The sequence below is a fragment of the Herpailurus yagouaroundi genome, unplaced genomic scaffold (genome assembly GCF_014898765.1).
Source record: "Herpailurus yagouaroundi ecotype Mexico unplaced genomic scaffold, PumYag 100, whole genome shotgun sequence".
In the NCBI taxonomy this organism is placed as follows: domain Eukaryota; kingdom Metazoa; phylum Chordata; class Mammalia; order Carnivora; family Felidae; genus Herpailurus; species Herpailurus yagouaroundi.
The window spans coordinates 44,157,064-44,172,527 of record NW_024412391.1 but is presented as its reverse complement, the minus strand read 5'-3'; the positions used below and the strand labels follow the sequence as shown (position 1 = coordinate 44,172,527).

The window sequence follows — 15,464 nt, the reverse complement described above, 5'->3', positions numbered from 1 at the left end:
AAAAGAGTAGGCTTACCCACAACAGAGAGTCACCAAAGCTAGCCATCTAGGGAATAGCCTCGCTGATAAGGACATGCTAACTTGTGTCCTTGTATGTACTGACAAAAATCATAGCATTTCTAAGAGTGAGAGAGTTATTTTAGGGTCCCATCCAAAATAAAGAAAGTTGTTGTCCATGCATTGATTTCAAAATTTTAAAACAGAGGGGTAGCCTGTCATTCAAAACAGTAAATTAAAGACTCAGACTCCAAGAGCTTCTACTGCTTAGAATGATTATTCTTGGGGAAGAAACAGAAACAGCAGTGACCGTTTTGTTTTGTTTTGTTTTTTTCCCACAGACGTGCTCAGCCATCAGAAAAGCTTAATAAATCCCTATTTAGTATGCATTTATGCGGTGATTACATGAACTTTGACCTCTGAAGAGCTGTAGCAATTAGCTTCAGTGACCAGCACCTTCTCCTTCCATTCCCCACTGGCTTCCTTGCGTCTTCCTTTCTCATCTCAATAGTCTGTGCACTAGGAGAGCATAAAATTTTAAAGTTGGCTTTCTACTTGAGATACTTGCTTTCGCACGAGTGAATTACCTCCTCCTCCCCTCACCTCCTGTCTAAAAAGTCATCTCAGATGGATATTGGGGCTCTCTGATTGTCCATATTACTCAAACGCAAATGGATTTCAATTCAATCTTGCCCTGTACTTTCGCAAAGGAGATAAGCTCTAACGGCCCAAAGAGCCTCATTTCAGAGCTCTTGGCATCTGAAATAAATTGGATCTTTTCTGTCAGGCTAATTTAACATTTTAAAAATATTCAGTGTAATTTATTTTAAGTCAAATGAAACCTAGCGGATTGGCAGAAAGCTGGAGAAGAGAGGAGAAGGGCAACTGGAAACTCCTCTCCCCACCTACCAAAAAAAAAAAAAAAAGCCAGGAAGGGAGAGGAAAGTGTTTTAAGTTTCTAGTAAACACTATTTAGCAAAAGAATAATAGGAAAGTTGCCCCTTTCCCAAAGAGGGATGGCACTATAATTGTTGCCTTTAGCGGAGAGCTCAGATAAACCGCTGGGACTCATTCTAAAGTGACCCATCGCTACATTCATCTCTTCTTGAACTTTCGGTGAACCTGAGATTAAACAGGGGTGAGCAGCTAAGCAGTTTGTTGTTAGCAGCCTTTTCAACAACCCTTTCAGACTGAGTAAATATTGATCGGTTTGAATCTGATTGCCCCAGAGGAAAACACCAAGGCATCTGAATAGCCTCCAAAAGTAAACTTTCAAAGGTGAAGCCGAGAGCAGACTTGAGAGCCCGAACTCAACTCAGCCTAGGTTGGGGGCACCCTGAATTTCAGGAGGACTTTGAATGAGTGTGAAGGAAGTGAGGAGAACGCATTGGAAAACTGGAATTTTGTCTCGCAATTATCCCAAGTCCCTAATTGAGACTCTTGTCCTTTTTAAATTTATCAATAAAATGCTATGTTCTGTGTTCCCGCTTTTGTTGTTTCAGTCACCATTGCTGTCATTTTTCAAGGAGCTAACCATGCTCCTCAGAGACCAAGACAGAAAAAGAGAGACCTAGAAATAGGATGTGGTAAGCGCCTTTGATTTAATCGATTGGGACAACTAAAAAGATACAAATGTTTTCCTTGTTGAAAGGTATATTAATGTTTCCTAAATGCATTGCTTGTTAACTGATTTATTCCATGACCTAGAGGAGGCTTGGGATGTTTAGCCATAATTTATCGTTCTCCTCTCTCTCGGCTACATTAAAACCAGCACCTTCGAGATTGGAATCTCCAGGATTCCAGCGGGTCGGGCCCTGCTTTTAGATATTGAAATTACGGCAGTGGCATGCAAATGACACTTTAGCACATTAAAGAATTTGGAAACCAGCCATCTGTTTTGCTGTGTGGCCTTACACTAATAAACAAAAGATACTGTATAAGGCCAGGGTGGGAACTGAAAGAAAGAGTTGGCCGACTTTGAAGTTCTCCTCCATCCACTTGAGTCTTTTAGAGGCAAGCCCAGAGCCCAGGAGCCAAGAGGGGAGGGCAGCGGGTGCCCTTGATATGGCCGCAGCAACCGCGCCTGCAAAGTCCAGGCTTGCCCCTTTGGCGGGGAAGTACAGGAAATCTCATGGGTGCTCTAGGAGGCCTGCAAATTCCAAGTTTTGTAGGATTTCTCCTCCCACCCTCAGCCCATCCTCTGTAAAACACCCTTTGGAGAGGAAGGAAGGCAGATGCCTGTATTTGTGATGCTGTAAAATTTCTGCTCTGCTCTCGGGGCTAAATGAAAGCTTCTGAAAATGTGTGAAAGTGAAGGAAAAGTGGTAAGAGGTCTAGGAGGAGAGCCTTTGATTTGCTGGCTTCCTCTATTTGAGAGCAGACACCTGCCTCAGTTTGGAAGCAACTTGAATATCGGAAGACTTCATAGAGGCTTCCGCAAGTTCAACTGAAAGAAACTGCTGAGCCCAGAGAAGAAAATAACAACTTTTTTTTTTTCTGAGTTATGGGATTAGAACTAGGTTATGGATTTAGAATTAGAGCAGACCCATTACAGCCACGATGGCTATGAAATCGAAGCTGAATCTAATGGGGATGAGATGTGTAACCCAGAGGGAGTGGGCAGGGGGACATGTAGAGAGTGGCAGGAAGGGATGGATATTGACAGGAGGGATGGGAGGAGAGACGCAAGGGTTTACTGAAAACAGACCCCACTCAATTTAAGGGGCGAAATATATTGGAACACTGTCTAACAAGCCAAAAAAAAAAAAAAGAAGAAAGAAGGGTGAGATGGAGGCCTCACCCTCAAACAGCTTTATACTGGAGCTAATTAAATGTGAATCTCTTAGCTCTTGGTTCACTGATGTGAGGAAAGACTGACTGAAGAGTTTGGGCTTTGGAAGGGGGTTCTGTTTATATATACGTCAACATTCAGTTGGAGGTGAAAAGGTTAGCACTTGACCCAGGAAGTATCCGTGTTTGTTTCAAAAATAGATCTGCTTCATAAATTTCTTCACCATTCATTTTTTCCAGTATGAACTTGGATTATAATAAAGGAACTGTTGTTATTTTAAAGAAAATCAACCTAGTAAGTAGGTATTAGCTAGGTGCAATGACACTCATAGGGGAACTTTCAGCTACATAATGAAAAGCATTTGCTTTTTTTTTTTTTTTCCAAGAAAAGGCCCACCTCTGAAAATGCACAGCACCCTTCTCCCCTTCCCCACATGAAATGAGCCAACGCTGTTGGAACCAGTAAATTGTAGCCAAGCCAAATTCAGGGCCGCGTAAGCATATGTGAAACTTGAATATATTTATTACAGACATCTTAAGACCCGTAAACTCTGCTCTAGATCACATCACTCCAGGATCTCAGAGCTGTTCATGATTGTACAGGAAATGGGGAATATCATAGGCTCACAAGGAATAACTGATATAACTCAGTGTGGTACTTCAGGGACATCAAAACATTGTGCGACATGCAAAAGACTATTCACGAATCACACAAAATATACATTCATTGTGCCATCCATCACATTAACAATTGAGCTGAAAATACATCATATCCAGCTAAGATAACTGTGGAAGGAAGAAGCTGGTTCGAATAATACCTTTAGGTTCTGAATAATCCAGCACAAATTTAAAAAAGAGTGTGCCCAGAGAAACACTAAATGGGTGGTGATAGGGGGAGACCCAGCACAGGAAGCAAGGTTTTTGAACCTCGTATTCCGCAGGCCTTCTTAACTCACTGAAAGAACAAACGCAGGCTACCCTCTGAGGCATCTGATTGAGTTTAAGTGAGCGATTTTATTCTTTAACCCATATAAAATTGTACCACCTTTGAGAGTTGCCTACCCTGTTTTAGTCACTTAATCTAAACATTTCTAGAAAATCTGTATAAAGATAAATCTCTCAGGACAAAGTATTTACAACCAGCAAACTCACACACATGAAACTGAATTAAATTAAGGGATGAATTAATTGTGTAAACAAGCTCATAGTGCCTCTCTTCCTCATGAGCTCCTGGACTCTCCTCTCTCTCTATCCTACTTTAAGGGCAAAGTAGGGGAGAACTGTAAATATACAGATACGTAAAAGATAGGCCTCCCTCTAACATGTTTCTGCTGGCAAAGGAGACTATATTCCAAAGGACATCTGAAAGGAACAGACTGTGGAAATCTCCAAAGTAGGGAGGAGTGTTGGGGGCCATCAGAAAATTGATTATGGCACCCGATCTGCATCAAGGAGTTAGCGCACACACACACACACACACACACACACACACACACCCCAATCAAGCCTCTACTCCAGGACTCTCTGGAAACACACTGTCCTGGCCAGGAGCTCCCCAGATAGGATCAGAAAGGAAGAGAGAGACTGTAAATGGAAAGGAAGATAAGTTAAGAATGTGCTTTGCGTAAGGAGTCCCCAGCCTGCGGAATAGCCTGGGCTGCGGAGTCTGGGGCTTGGTCGGCCTCAGTGAGAGGTAGTCAGAGTGTCTGAGGTAGAGGACCCCGGGGAAGGAATGCAGGGCGAGGAGCTGGACTTCTCTGAAGATTCTTCGGCCTTCTCCTCACTTCCTGGCGGGGTGGCAGGAGAGATGGGCAAGAGACCCTCCTTCTCTCGTTTCTTCTGCTTCATCCTGCGGTTCTGGAACCAGATCTTCACCTGGGTCTCATTGAGCTGTAGGGACGCGGCAATCTCCACCCTGCGGGCACGCGTCAGGTACTTATTGAAGTGGAACTCCTTTTCCAGCTCAGTGAGCTGCTTCGTGGTGAAGTTGGTGCGCACTGCATTGGGTTGACCCACGTAGCCATACTCTCCAACTTTCCCTGGGGGCATGGTGGGGAGCGATGAGAGAACAAGGTAAAAATTTTTATAATCGATATGAGATCCCCTACAAGCTTCAGATAAAGGGGAGATCAAGAATTTCTCAACAGAAGCTCAGCTGGGAAAGGTGACTGATGAGGTGTAAAGTGTTAATCTGAAGTCAACCATTAGCAAGGTCAGACCAGTGATGAATGGAGCCTGGAGATATTAACAGAACCACCCCCGCCCCCACACATCCCTACCCACTTCCTATTCCAGAACCTCTAAAACTCAGCCCCTTTGGAAACACGACAGCCCCAGATGTGCCTTTGCCCCAACACACCTGGGCAATCTGTCCACACCGGACACCAGTGGGAAGCAAGAACTTTTTTTTTTTTAAGTATTAATTTTCCTTGGCAACTAAACATACTAGCTCCTTCCAGAACCATCAAGGAGCATCCAAGGAATGGCAAGACTGACCTGTTTTGGGAGGGTTTCTTTTGACTTTCATCCAGTCAAAGGTCTGCGCTGGAGAAGATGTCTCTGATGTAGGGGAGCGACAGGCTTCTTGGTGGCTGGCGTGGAGAGGGGACAAGGAGTTATTATACGTGGCCAGGGCCAGGCTCTGGTGCTCTTGTCCATATGAGTGGTGAATGTACTGAGGCGAGCCCACCGCGCCCCCGGCATAACCCTGGTGGTGGTGGTGATGCTGGACCATGGGAGATGAGAGATTTCCAGAGTAAACAGCGGGAGCGCACGAGGGGTACCCACCACTTACTTCTGCTTCCTGATTTAACGCGTAGGGGCTGTAAGGCGCGCCGAAGTTCTGCGCGCCATAGCTTGGACCACAACTCGAATGGGAGTAGGACACCCCCAGGTTCCCGGGAGTCTGGTAGGTGGCCGGTTGGGGGTGATGGTGGTGGTGGTGGTGGTGGTGGTGGGGCGGGCTGATCTGCACCCCCCTGCCCACTAGGAAGCGGTCGTCGCCGCCACAGCTGTTAGCACTGACCGCGCACGACTGGAAAGTTGTAATTCCATGGTCGGAAGGGTAGGCTCGCGCTGAGCAGGTCCCCGAGTCGCCACCGCTGAGGATGGGGTATTCCAGGAAGGAGCTCATTCTTGCATTGTCCATCTGTCACTGAGGAACCGGGTCCTGCGAAGCCCTGGGTGACCGTGCCAACTTTCTCACTTCCTCCATGGGGCCAGAGAAGAAAAATGATATGAATGTACAGTGCGCAAGAGGGGGGGCGCGAGGGCGGAGGGCGCAGGGGGAGGGGCACGTGACTATGTCAGCCAATGGCTGAGCCTCCTGCGAAAGTTTGCTGGCTCCCGCGGTGATGGATCACCGTTTCAGTGGCATTTAAATCCCCGGCGCTCCTCCAGTCTAGGTGACGCGCAGTCGCCCCCCCAGGCGGCCCAGGCGGCGGCAGCTGCTGCGGCGGCTGCAAGGGCAGATTCGGAGCGCTGGGCCGAAGGGGAACAGAAGCCACCTTCTGCGCGCGCCGACTCCGCTCTCCCCCCCCCCTCCGGGAGGTGGGGGCTGGGAGGCATCCCCGTCTCCGCCCCCTCCCCACCGTGCACAGAAAGATGAACTGGCAAGAGGTGAGAAGGGAAGGGGGCTCCGTCTCTCTTGGGTTGGGAATCAGTGGGCCGGAGCTCGCTGGCCTCCCACTAGCTCAGGGGCCGAGCCTGCAGAGCGCGGAGAAGAAAGGGTAGCTCCGCGGGCGCTTTCACTACACAGTCCCTGCTGTGGTGCCGGGGCAGTGAGGAGCGCAGAGGAACCGTGGCGTAGGACGAGGCTAGGCCACCAGCTCCCCGAGCTTCGAAAGGAGAGGGAAGGGCGCAGAGGGTTGGCTGGGAGGAACCCGGCTGGGCGTGGAGGGGACGTGAGCAAGAAAAAAACAAAAAAACACAAAAACCAAAAAAGCCTTCCCTTCCCCAAGGAGGGTCTCTGAACCCTATTCCCCCACCGCAACTGATTATTAACGAGGCAATGAGGAGCTTTTGTAATTCGACGCCCGGGAGCGGGTGATTGGTAGTAGTTAAGGTTGCCGGAAAAGGCCGAGGGTGGCCGGCTCTTCGCCCTCCCTCTTTCCTCGCTCTCCGCCCCTTTCTCCTCCCCACTCAGCTTTGCTCCGGGAGCCCTATGGGATCCCGAGCAGCTCGGCCGCTGGATTTTGAAGGGTAGGAGGCGGGGGAGAAAGATGACGCTAGCGGACGTGGCCAGCGTGGGGGCCGGGCGGTGCGCTGCAGGCCATCTGCCGGCTCCCCGGGACCCAGGAGTCTGCGCGCTTCAGCGGGGGCCTCAAAGGGCGAGACCACAGCTCCAACTAAATACGCTGAACTCCCCCCACCACGCCCCAACAGTGGTGCTTGTTTTCTGGAGGGGGGATGTTAGGAGTGGTAGGGTTTCCTTTATCCACTAACTGCCCCCCCCCCATTCTACTGCATGTCTGAAATGGGGGGTTAGGGGCTGGCAGGTGGGAGGGGCGGTGGACAGATGGCTGATGGTGGACGGGACATTTTCTTCTTCCCCCAACAACACCTCCTCCCCTTTGTATCTATGTAGTTCCTTGTGTGAACGTTCAAGTCTTTCTCTAGAGAGACACGTGCAAATCTGAGCGTCATCCCAGGCCAGGGGTCCTGTTCTCCATCACCCTCATCCTACCCTGATGCTGACGGGGTCGTTAATTGCTGTTTACTATTAGGTTTCGTGTCAACCCTTGGCTTGTAGAGAGAAAATGCCAAACTGAGACCGAGAATTGATGCATTCTTAGGTAAAAGAAATCCAGAGATCATCCAAGAGGCTTTGCAGCCAAGGCAGTATAGATTTTTCTCTGACCCTGCTTATCACATCGGAATGGGACAGATAAAATTTATCTGAGGACGGGGTTCCCACTCCCCTCTAGTTTTCCCTCCCCAGTTAGAAGAAGGAAGTTTTGTTTGAAGCAGGCACATCATAAATGTGTTAGCCAACCTTTCAGGTTTCTGCATTCTGTTCTTCACATACAGAAGTTCCCCCACCAAACCTGCCCCCACAAGAGGGGGAACTCTTGCAGACATTTGACTATGGATTCCCCCAGTAGCAAAGACAATTTTTCCCTAAACATTTACTTTTGAAATAGTATTTTTCTGTGACCTTTGACCCATCCCCAACCACGGTTAAGAGCGAGCCCAGCCAGGAAAGGTCACTCCTACCCCAATTTCAGCACCTGGGGACACTCATTTTCGAGAAGGGAAAAAAAAGGAAAGGAGGCCCTCCTGGAGGCGGCTTCCTTGGGAGTGCCAGGCCTCCTGAGATGGGGAGGGACGCGGCTCCTGTCGAGGAGGCGGTAGGACGTGAGAGTGTCGGCGCTGGCACTGCGGACGATCTGCTTTCCGAACCAAAGTACGTTCTTTCTCCTTGCCTCATTCCTGTCCCTTTGTTGGCTTCTTCGGCCCGGGTTTGCGCAACCCCCTCGGCTGCAGGGCTTAGCGCCACAAAGCCGCCCGGGACCGCAACCGTTCTCCTGCCTCTGCTAGTTCTCGGCCTCTGTGCTGCTCTCCTTCCACTTCTCTTCCTCCCTCCGGGCCTCTTTCAGAGCCAGCATGGGTGGGGGTGTTTTTCTTGGGACCGCTTTCATGCACTTATATAGAGGCCCGCAATCTCTCCGGCAGGCAGGCGACAGACCTGCCTCCGCGCGCTGCTCCCGGCTCCCGGAAGGCCGGACTCCCGCAGCAGAGCCTGCTCCGCCCCGGCTGGCCGCCCAGAGCGCTGCTCTCCTGGTGTTACTTACAAAGGCGGTCTCCTCTGGCCTCGAGCCCGCAAGGCTTCCGTAGCTCGGTTCTTCCCCCACCCCACCCCCCACGAAATCCTGGGGCTCATCCCGCCTTGTAGGAGACTCTTGGTTCTCCTGGCTTGTAGGCCAGCGCCCCACGACTGGAGCTAAAGTCTCTTTAAATGCTCTGGGAGAGTGGGTGAAAGGAGACCTTGGTCACTATTTAAATGATGGCCTGCAAGCGACTTGGGCTCAAAGCACCTCTTTCAGGGCTCTTCTACTAGAAAGGGAAGGAGCGAGGAGGAGACAAACGCCGCCGAGGCCCCGAGCTGCTCATGGCATCCGCGGCTCAGCCAAGCTGTTGTTTTAAAAGAGCAATAAAAATGAATTATGACTAAACGCCTTCTAACTTAATGCTTTCGGACGGGGATCCCCGGCAAATACGTAAGAGGATTTTTATTTGTGCATGTGTTCCTGCAATTGATCTCTTTGATGACATTCTCATTCATAGAAAGCGTTTGATTTATGAGCGTAGGACGAATCGCAAACAGCAGCGGCTCAGCCCTGGCTGCGGCCGGGCTGCCCTGCTCAGCTCCGCGCCTGCGGCTGGAGACCCGCCGGGGTCCTCACACGCCTCCGCCGCTGTCAGGATGTAGGGGGCAAAGGGGTGAAGGAAGATAGGGTGCAAACCCATGGAGAAAGATCGCGATTTCATTGTAACTTCCAAGCCTTAACTATTAAGAGCCGGGTTCCTAAATCAACCCGCCCCCCACACATGTTGCTTACACACTGCGTTTTCTCACGGTAAGTAGCCATCACAACAGAGCTCAGTAAGGAAAAAATCAGCATGGGGAGATATAAGAAGGGAAGGGGGGGGAGCAAGACAGCCCAGGAACGTGCCCTAGATTACATTTTATTGCTATTTCATTTAAAGTGCTTTTTCTCTTTCTCTCTCTAGAAACTGGGTTAATTTATAACCTAGGGCGCAGAAACTCTCCATTTTAAATCTCAACTTGGTAACCTGGCTTCAAAGCTTTAATGATCCATTATTTGCCATGTAAACAGATTTAAGAATGAAATATTGATTTTTCTGACCCTGAAAAAAAGAATCCTAGAATGACTGGACCAGAGGATTGGAAAGAACGCTTTCTGAAGTGCATTTTCCAGCTAGTAACCATGTTTTGTTTTATTTTTGTTTTCTCTACCTTTTAGGTCTGTTTGCCTGGACCCATCAACATCTGGGAGACTAATCAACCACACTGAAAATGTTTCCGGGGATTGTGGGGGAGGGGGTTGGAATGTAGATGTTTGAAACAAATGTGTATAAATAAATGAATTGTTGATAACGTAGTTATTGACCTGGAGACTGGTAGCTTGTTAAAGAAACTCCATGTTCCTTCTTCCTGGAGTTGGGTGGTTTCTGTAGGCACTTTTATTTCTCCATTTTCAAAAGCTTGGGCTTGGCCCAACTGTGAGGCTGCCCAATCCTGTTTCTATTACCAATTTAAATCTATGGCTTGAACCTCTACACTGAAAAACCAAATCCATTCCCTTTAAAAAGAGAGGAAAAAAAAAAAAACATTTCTCAGAAGTCCTAGGTTCTGGCTTTCTTTTTTGTTATTGACTACTGAAGACTTTGAACATGCCCCCTTAATAAATATATTAAAATTGAAAAAGAAGATGAATTGTGACCAGAATTTTATTTACCAAGTTAGACTAAAAGAAGAAAAAGAAACCGTTATGAGCCTTGAGAAAGAGGGGGGAGAAAAAATAAGAAAGCTACTTATAGCAAAGGAGAATTTATTCTACCAAAAATACTCATGACAATGCATCCTAATGTAATACAAAAATAAAAAGAAAGTGAAGATACAATTATATGATCACTTTCTTGCAGGCCTCATATATTGCTTTCAGGAAATCACATAGAGGGGTGTTGGATTAGATTTAGAACAACTAAAACTCCAAAATAATCTGTAAAGGATGGCTCTGAAACTGGACCAGGAGAATCACTAAACAGAAAATCTTCCACATTTAGAGGAGAGAGAGGGTAGGTCAGGAAGAAAAGAAAATAAAAATCAACTCTCAGAATAAAAGAAGGCAAAAGCACCTGGTCAAAGGGGTTTTTGTTTTGTGATGCTTTGTTTTGCTTTAATGTTTTTAGTAATTCAGATGCTGCAAGTCGATTGTGGTGAGTGTGTCTGTAAAAAAGTCAAAGCTGTCAGCTGAAATATCTACGGGACTGTCGAGGGAACCTGGCAAACTGGGCGAGACTGCATCTGAAAGCTGCAGGCAGGAATCTGTGGAAAAAACGTTAAAGTCCTGCAAAGAGGGGACCTCGAGGGCCTCGGGACTGTCATTGTTTAGGCCTGAGCCACAGTTCTGGCCCATTGTTGACAAGCAGTTAGAAACAGTGGGTGACTGGTGCTGAAAATGTTTCAGATTTTTCTCATTGCTGGTTAAAGGCGAAACTGGGAAACTTTGGGAGTCGCCATTGTGTCCATTGGGAGCCTGCTGCTGAGAGAGGGCATTTTGCTGAAAAGTGTAACCTTCCCTCTCCAGAAGGGCCCCGGAGACGCTCAGGGCTTGCTCAAAGAGCGACTTCTCTTCCTCGTCCTCCTCCACTTTCTCAGAGTCTTCGAGGCTTTTAAATTTCCCCTCGCTGTTGTGGTTCTCCTTGCACTGGGTCTGCCTCTTGTGCTTCATCCTCCGGTTCTGAAACCACACTTTCACTTGTCTCTCAGTCAGATCCAGCAGCGCTGCGATTTCCACCCTTCGGGGTCTGCAAAGGTACTTGTTGAAATGAAATTCTTTCTCCAGCTCTAAAAGCTGCGTGTTGGTGTAAGCAGTTCTCAGGCGTCGGGAGCCCCCGCCGCTGCCATCGGCGATTTCCAGGGATTCTGCGGAAAGGGAAACCAACAAGAGACACGCGCACAGTTGGAGGTGGAGGGGTCCGAGCGGGGTTATTCCACTGGAGAATAAATATAGCAGAAAAGATCAACTGCAACAAAATGGCCGCCCCTGGATGCAGTGGAGCTATTGTGCTGCCTTTCCTGGGAGCCCAGCCCGGGGAGACCCCATCTCTTTCCACCTCCACCAGATTCCTGCCTGTGGCTCCCCCCAACCTCTCCATCCGGGAGCAAACTTTATATTAGCCACACCACAATTTATAATTAATGCATCAGCTGCTTAGCTGAGCAAGAGCGATCTATCACTCTTCATTACTGTCAAAAAGCCAAACTCTAGGACAACTAGACAAGAGGAGGTCAGTTCCAACTCAAATAAATCATCCCACATTACACAAGTTAGGGAAAGTTTCCCCCCCCCCTTCTTAAAAATATATATATATGTCTCATTGTGCAGCGCAGGATCCCTTTTCTCTCCATCACACCCACTCCTGAGCCCACAGGGGAAGGGAAGGCAGCCAAGCATCTCTCCCTCTCTCCCCCTTCTCTCCCAGCCCACGCTCCCCTCCCCCATAACCGCTCCCCGGGCAGCCCCGAAGGAGCAGAGGGTCCCGGGACCTGGGGCCAAGTCTTTGGACTGACCTTTGTGGCTGAGGCAGGCAGGGCCGGTGGCGGCGGCGGCGGCGGCGGCGGCGGCGGCCGAGGCGGGCGGCAGCGCGGTTTTCTTGGCCGCCTTCTTCTCCTTCATCCAGGGGTATTCGGGCGGCTGCAGGGCGCCGGCGGGCACTGGGCTGCCGCGGCTGCCCGCGGGGCTCGGCTTGGGGCGGCCGCCAGCGCCGTGGCGAGGGTGACTGCCCGGGTTCAGGCTGGGAATGGTCTGCTCAAAAGGAGGAGGAATCAGTGTCGAGTGTGAAAGCGTCGAGGTCTTGATTGATGAACTTTGAAATGTATCAGCGACAGGGGGAAAAGATGTCAGGCACTCAGCGAGCGACGGCTGGCTATTGATAAAACCAATCTCTCGCTCAAATTCGTAATTCATGGCCTTCTCCTTGGAGCCCCCTCGGAGAAAAAGTTCCCTCTTCTGGAGGGGCTTTGGGGGGGCAAGGCCCGGGAAAAAGGCGAGAGCAGAGGAAAAAAAAAATCTATCATAGAAGATCGCTGCTGGGGTGTTTTTTTTCTAATTCACTGATTACAGCCGTATGGGGACCGCGCTACTATTAAACTATTGAATTCATGGAGACAAGGTTGAAATTGGACCGAATTGGCTGTCACATGATTGCTTCTGCCCAATGACAATTTGGGCTTTAATCAAAAGAAGCCACTGTCTGTTTGATTGATCCAAAAAAGTCGGGAAGGAACGCCTCATTGGGGGCCAGCGAGGCTTTATTTACACTTTTTTCAGGGCAAAAATACATATATGTGGGTGTGGGTGGGGATGCCCGGGAGTGCGTGGGGGCGAGGGTGCCTGCCTGCCTCCTATCAGCACAGAACCTGGTGTGTGCGCTTGGGAGTGTGTGTGAGTGTGTGAGTGTGTGCGAGTGTGAGCCCTGCTGCCGGGCCCGCCGGCGGCTGCCCTCTAACTCCCCCGCACACTCCGCGCATTGTTTGGGACTGTCGGGAAGACGCCTCGCACCTCACAAATCATCTAAGCACCTCAGTCTGACGCCTGCAGTCATTAACAAAGTAATCCATTAATCTTCAAAGTTTTGACACCCGAGAGCCCCGCATCCCAGCCACAGAAGTTCTGCTAAGGCAGGAGGAAGGAGCAGAGGGAGAGGGGAGATGAGACTGGGAGAAGAAAGAGAGAGGGAAGGAGGGAGGGAGGGAGAGACAGACAGACAGAGAGAGAAGACACAGAAAAGAGAGGATTCATTTTGGGGTCTCCCCTCTTTTATTTCCATTTTCCTCTACCTCTTCTAAAACCAGTTACTGGATCTCAGAAGTGATTCCTGTTTTCCTTCCTCTCTTTCCTTCCCTCTTTTCCTCTTCCCCCCTGTCCCCTTCCCTCTCTCCTCTGTCCACCTCTCCTTCCCCAAACCCCTCCCGCATGCCCCCGCCCCCCCCCCCAAACCCCGCGGGGGGTGGGCGCCCCCCCCCCCCCCCGCCGGACCCGGACCCCGGCCCATTGTTAGCCGGCTTTTCCAAGGCAGCTATGCATCTGGCTCCAGAGGGAAGCGGAAGACGGGGAGGCGGCTCTCGAAGCTTCCCAACCTTCCGGTGCCATCAACTTTTCAGGAGTGGCTCAAGAAAGATAGATGCATGTGCCAAGCAAGACAACAACCCCAGGTTCATGTGTCCAAATCTGTGTAGCCAGGGCGGCGACCAACCAAAGCAATGCCACCCGGAGCAGGCTCCTGCGGCTCCTGGCATTCTGGGTTTCATACCCGTAGGGCTCGGGTGCGGTGAGTATTTCTGATTTCCAGGAAGTCTGTTGGAAGTTAGCAGCAGGGAAGGAGAAGGCGCTTACTCCTCTCTCTCTCTCTCTTTCTTTTTCTTTCCCTCTCCTTCTTCTCCTGGTCCTTGTCGCTCTGATTGGGGGCTTGTTGGTTCAGATGCAATTCGTGTTCCCTGGCAGCCCAAATTGTCTCCCGCACCTTTCCGCTCCTTGGCCACCAGGGATGTTTGCACTCAGGTTCTGTTGTGGGAAACAGCATCGCAGGTGAGAGAGGGCAACCTCAGGAGGAATTATAAACGTTCTCTTTTCTCTCCTCACCCTCTCTTTTTTCCAATTCGGAGACTTGAGACTGAGGGCATCGTGGACTGTGCTGGAGGGTTCAAAAGATAACACCTTTAGGTACCAAACAATAACTTTTTAAAAATCCACCAAGCCAGAAAGAGGGGAGGAGGCTGAGAGAGAAATCTGAAGGTATCTCTTTTCCCTCAAACCCTGAGGATGATGATTCGCTTTTGCTTCCTTTGAAATGGACCAAGTGATCAGACTCCCCCAGGCCGGCAGGCATCCGTGGCAGGAAAATAAATCATTCTGATGGCCAGGGAGAGAGAGGTTGGTGGGGGAGAAAAATCTACGTAGAAAACAAGAAAGGCCGACCGCAGCACAAGGCTAGGACTCCTTCTCTAAGGCCGGCATCAAAGGGTCTTGGGTTGGAAATTACATATAAAGTGGCCTCCGTCATTGACTGGCCCACAGCATTGCCTTACAGATAGAGACGCTATTTTGGAAAATGTGAGGTTTTTCAGTTTTCTTGCTTTTATTCCAAACAAAGCTCTGAAGGAAGTCTGGGCGCGATCAATCTTGCTCACCAAAAGCCTTGACAGCTTCTGGCCCTTAAGAACACATTTCAGCTTCGAGCTCTTTCCAAGATCAAATGTGGCCGAGCAAAGAGGAGAGCAGGAAACGCAAGTAAACAAGGAAAACTAGTCTTTTAAAATATATCTTTCTGGCAGCAGAAAGAGTTATAAGGCTGCTTTTAGGAAAGGTGCTTTGCAGATTCTGGGATAGCGGCTTTTGCCATTTGCTTTTACCAGAAATAATATTGAGGGGTTAAGGGGAGGGGGAGCTACGGAGAGAGAGCAGCGCTGCCCCCATATCGCTGAGGCTTTGTCAGGGGCTGCGTGGGTGAGAGCTTTCTGCTCGCCTCAGCGGCCTTAATTCAAACACCATCTGGAAGCAAACCCTTTTCTTTGACCATTCAACACTGAAATCTTCCCCAAATCTATTGCTTTAACCCAGGAATCTTTTAATAAGGACTTATTTTTAATATCTTGGAAGCTGGAGGTGAGATCAATATTTTTTCTTTGAAACCCAAAACGAATGTTTTGATTGCCAAGATATGGGAAATCATGTTGGAATTTCATTTAAAAATCTGTGTCCTGAGGGAGGAAGGATGCCTCCAAACCAGTTGCCTCTCAGCTAAATAGCAGATTTTGGAAACGGGTTCAAATAGTGATAGCCCTGAAAGATTTCCCTCTCTGAATGGGTAGAGCTCCCTGGCTCTCTCTCTCTCTCTCTCTCTCTTTCCGTCTCTCTCTCTTTCTCCAC

At 49.3% G+C, this 15,464-nt stretch overlaps 2 protein-coding genes and 1 long non-coding RNA gene across 4 annotated transcripts; 1 reads left to right on the top strand and 2 right to left on the bottom strand.

Annotated features, from left to right (window-relative positions):
- Positions 1-3,288: 3,288 nt before the first annotated feature.
- Positions 3,289-6,056, bottom strand: HOXA1 (homeobox A1). 2 transcript variants are annotated; one of them, XM_040472391.1, is made up of 3 exons: positions 5,582-6,056; positions 5,284-5,378; positions 4,716-4,826 (listed from the first exon to the last, which is right to left on the bottom strand). In XM_040472391.1, the coding sequence occupies exons 1-2, from the start codon at positions 5,933-5,935 to the stop codon at positions 5,319-5,321; spliced, it is 414 nt and encodes a 137-aa protein (XP_040328325.1). In that variant the 5' UTR covers positions 5,936-6,056; the 3' UTR covers positions 4,716-4,826; positions 5,284-5,318. The 2 variants fall into 2 exon arrangements, with proteins under 2 accessions (XP_040328324.1, XP_040328325.1); XM_040472390.1 differs by having other exon boundaries at positions 3,289-4,826; positions 5,284-6,056.
- Positions 6,057-6,162: 106 nt separating this feature from the next.
- On the top strand, positions 6,163-9,908 carry LOC121028582 (uncharacterized). The gene is made up of 2 exons (XR_005789320.1): positions 6,163-6,405; positions 9,774-9,908. It is a non-coding gene; the product is annotated as an uncharacterized LOC121028582 (long non-coding RNA).
- Positions 9,909-10,242: 334 nt separating this feature from the next.
- Positions 10,243-13,499, bottom strand: HOXA2 (homeobox A2). The gene is made up of 2 exons (XM_040472389.1): positions 12,107-13,499; positions 10,243-11,458 (listed from the first exon to the last, which is right to left on the bottom strand). Exons 1-2 carry the CDS (start codon positions 12,501-12,503, stop codon positions 10,719-10,721), a joined length of 1,137 nt encoding a protein of 378 aa, XP_040328323.1. The 5' UTR covers positions 12,504-13,499; the 3' UTR covers positions 10,243-10,718.
- Between the last annotated feature and the right edge of the window lie 1,965 nt (positions 13,500-15,464).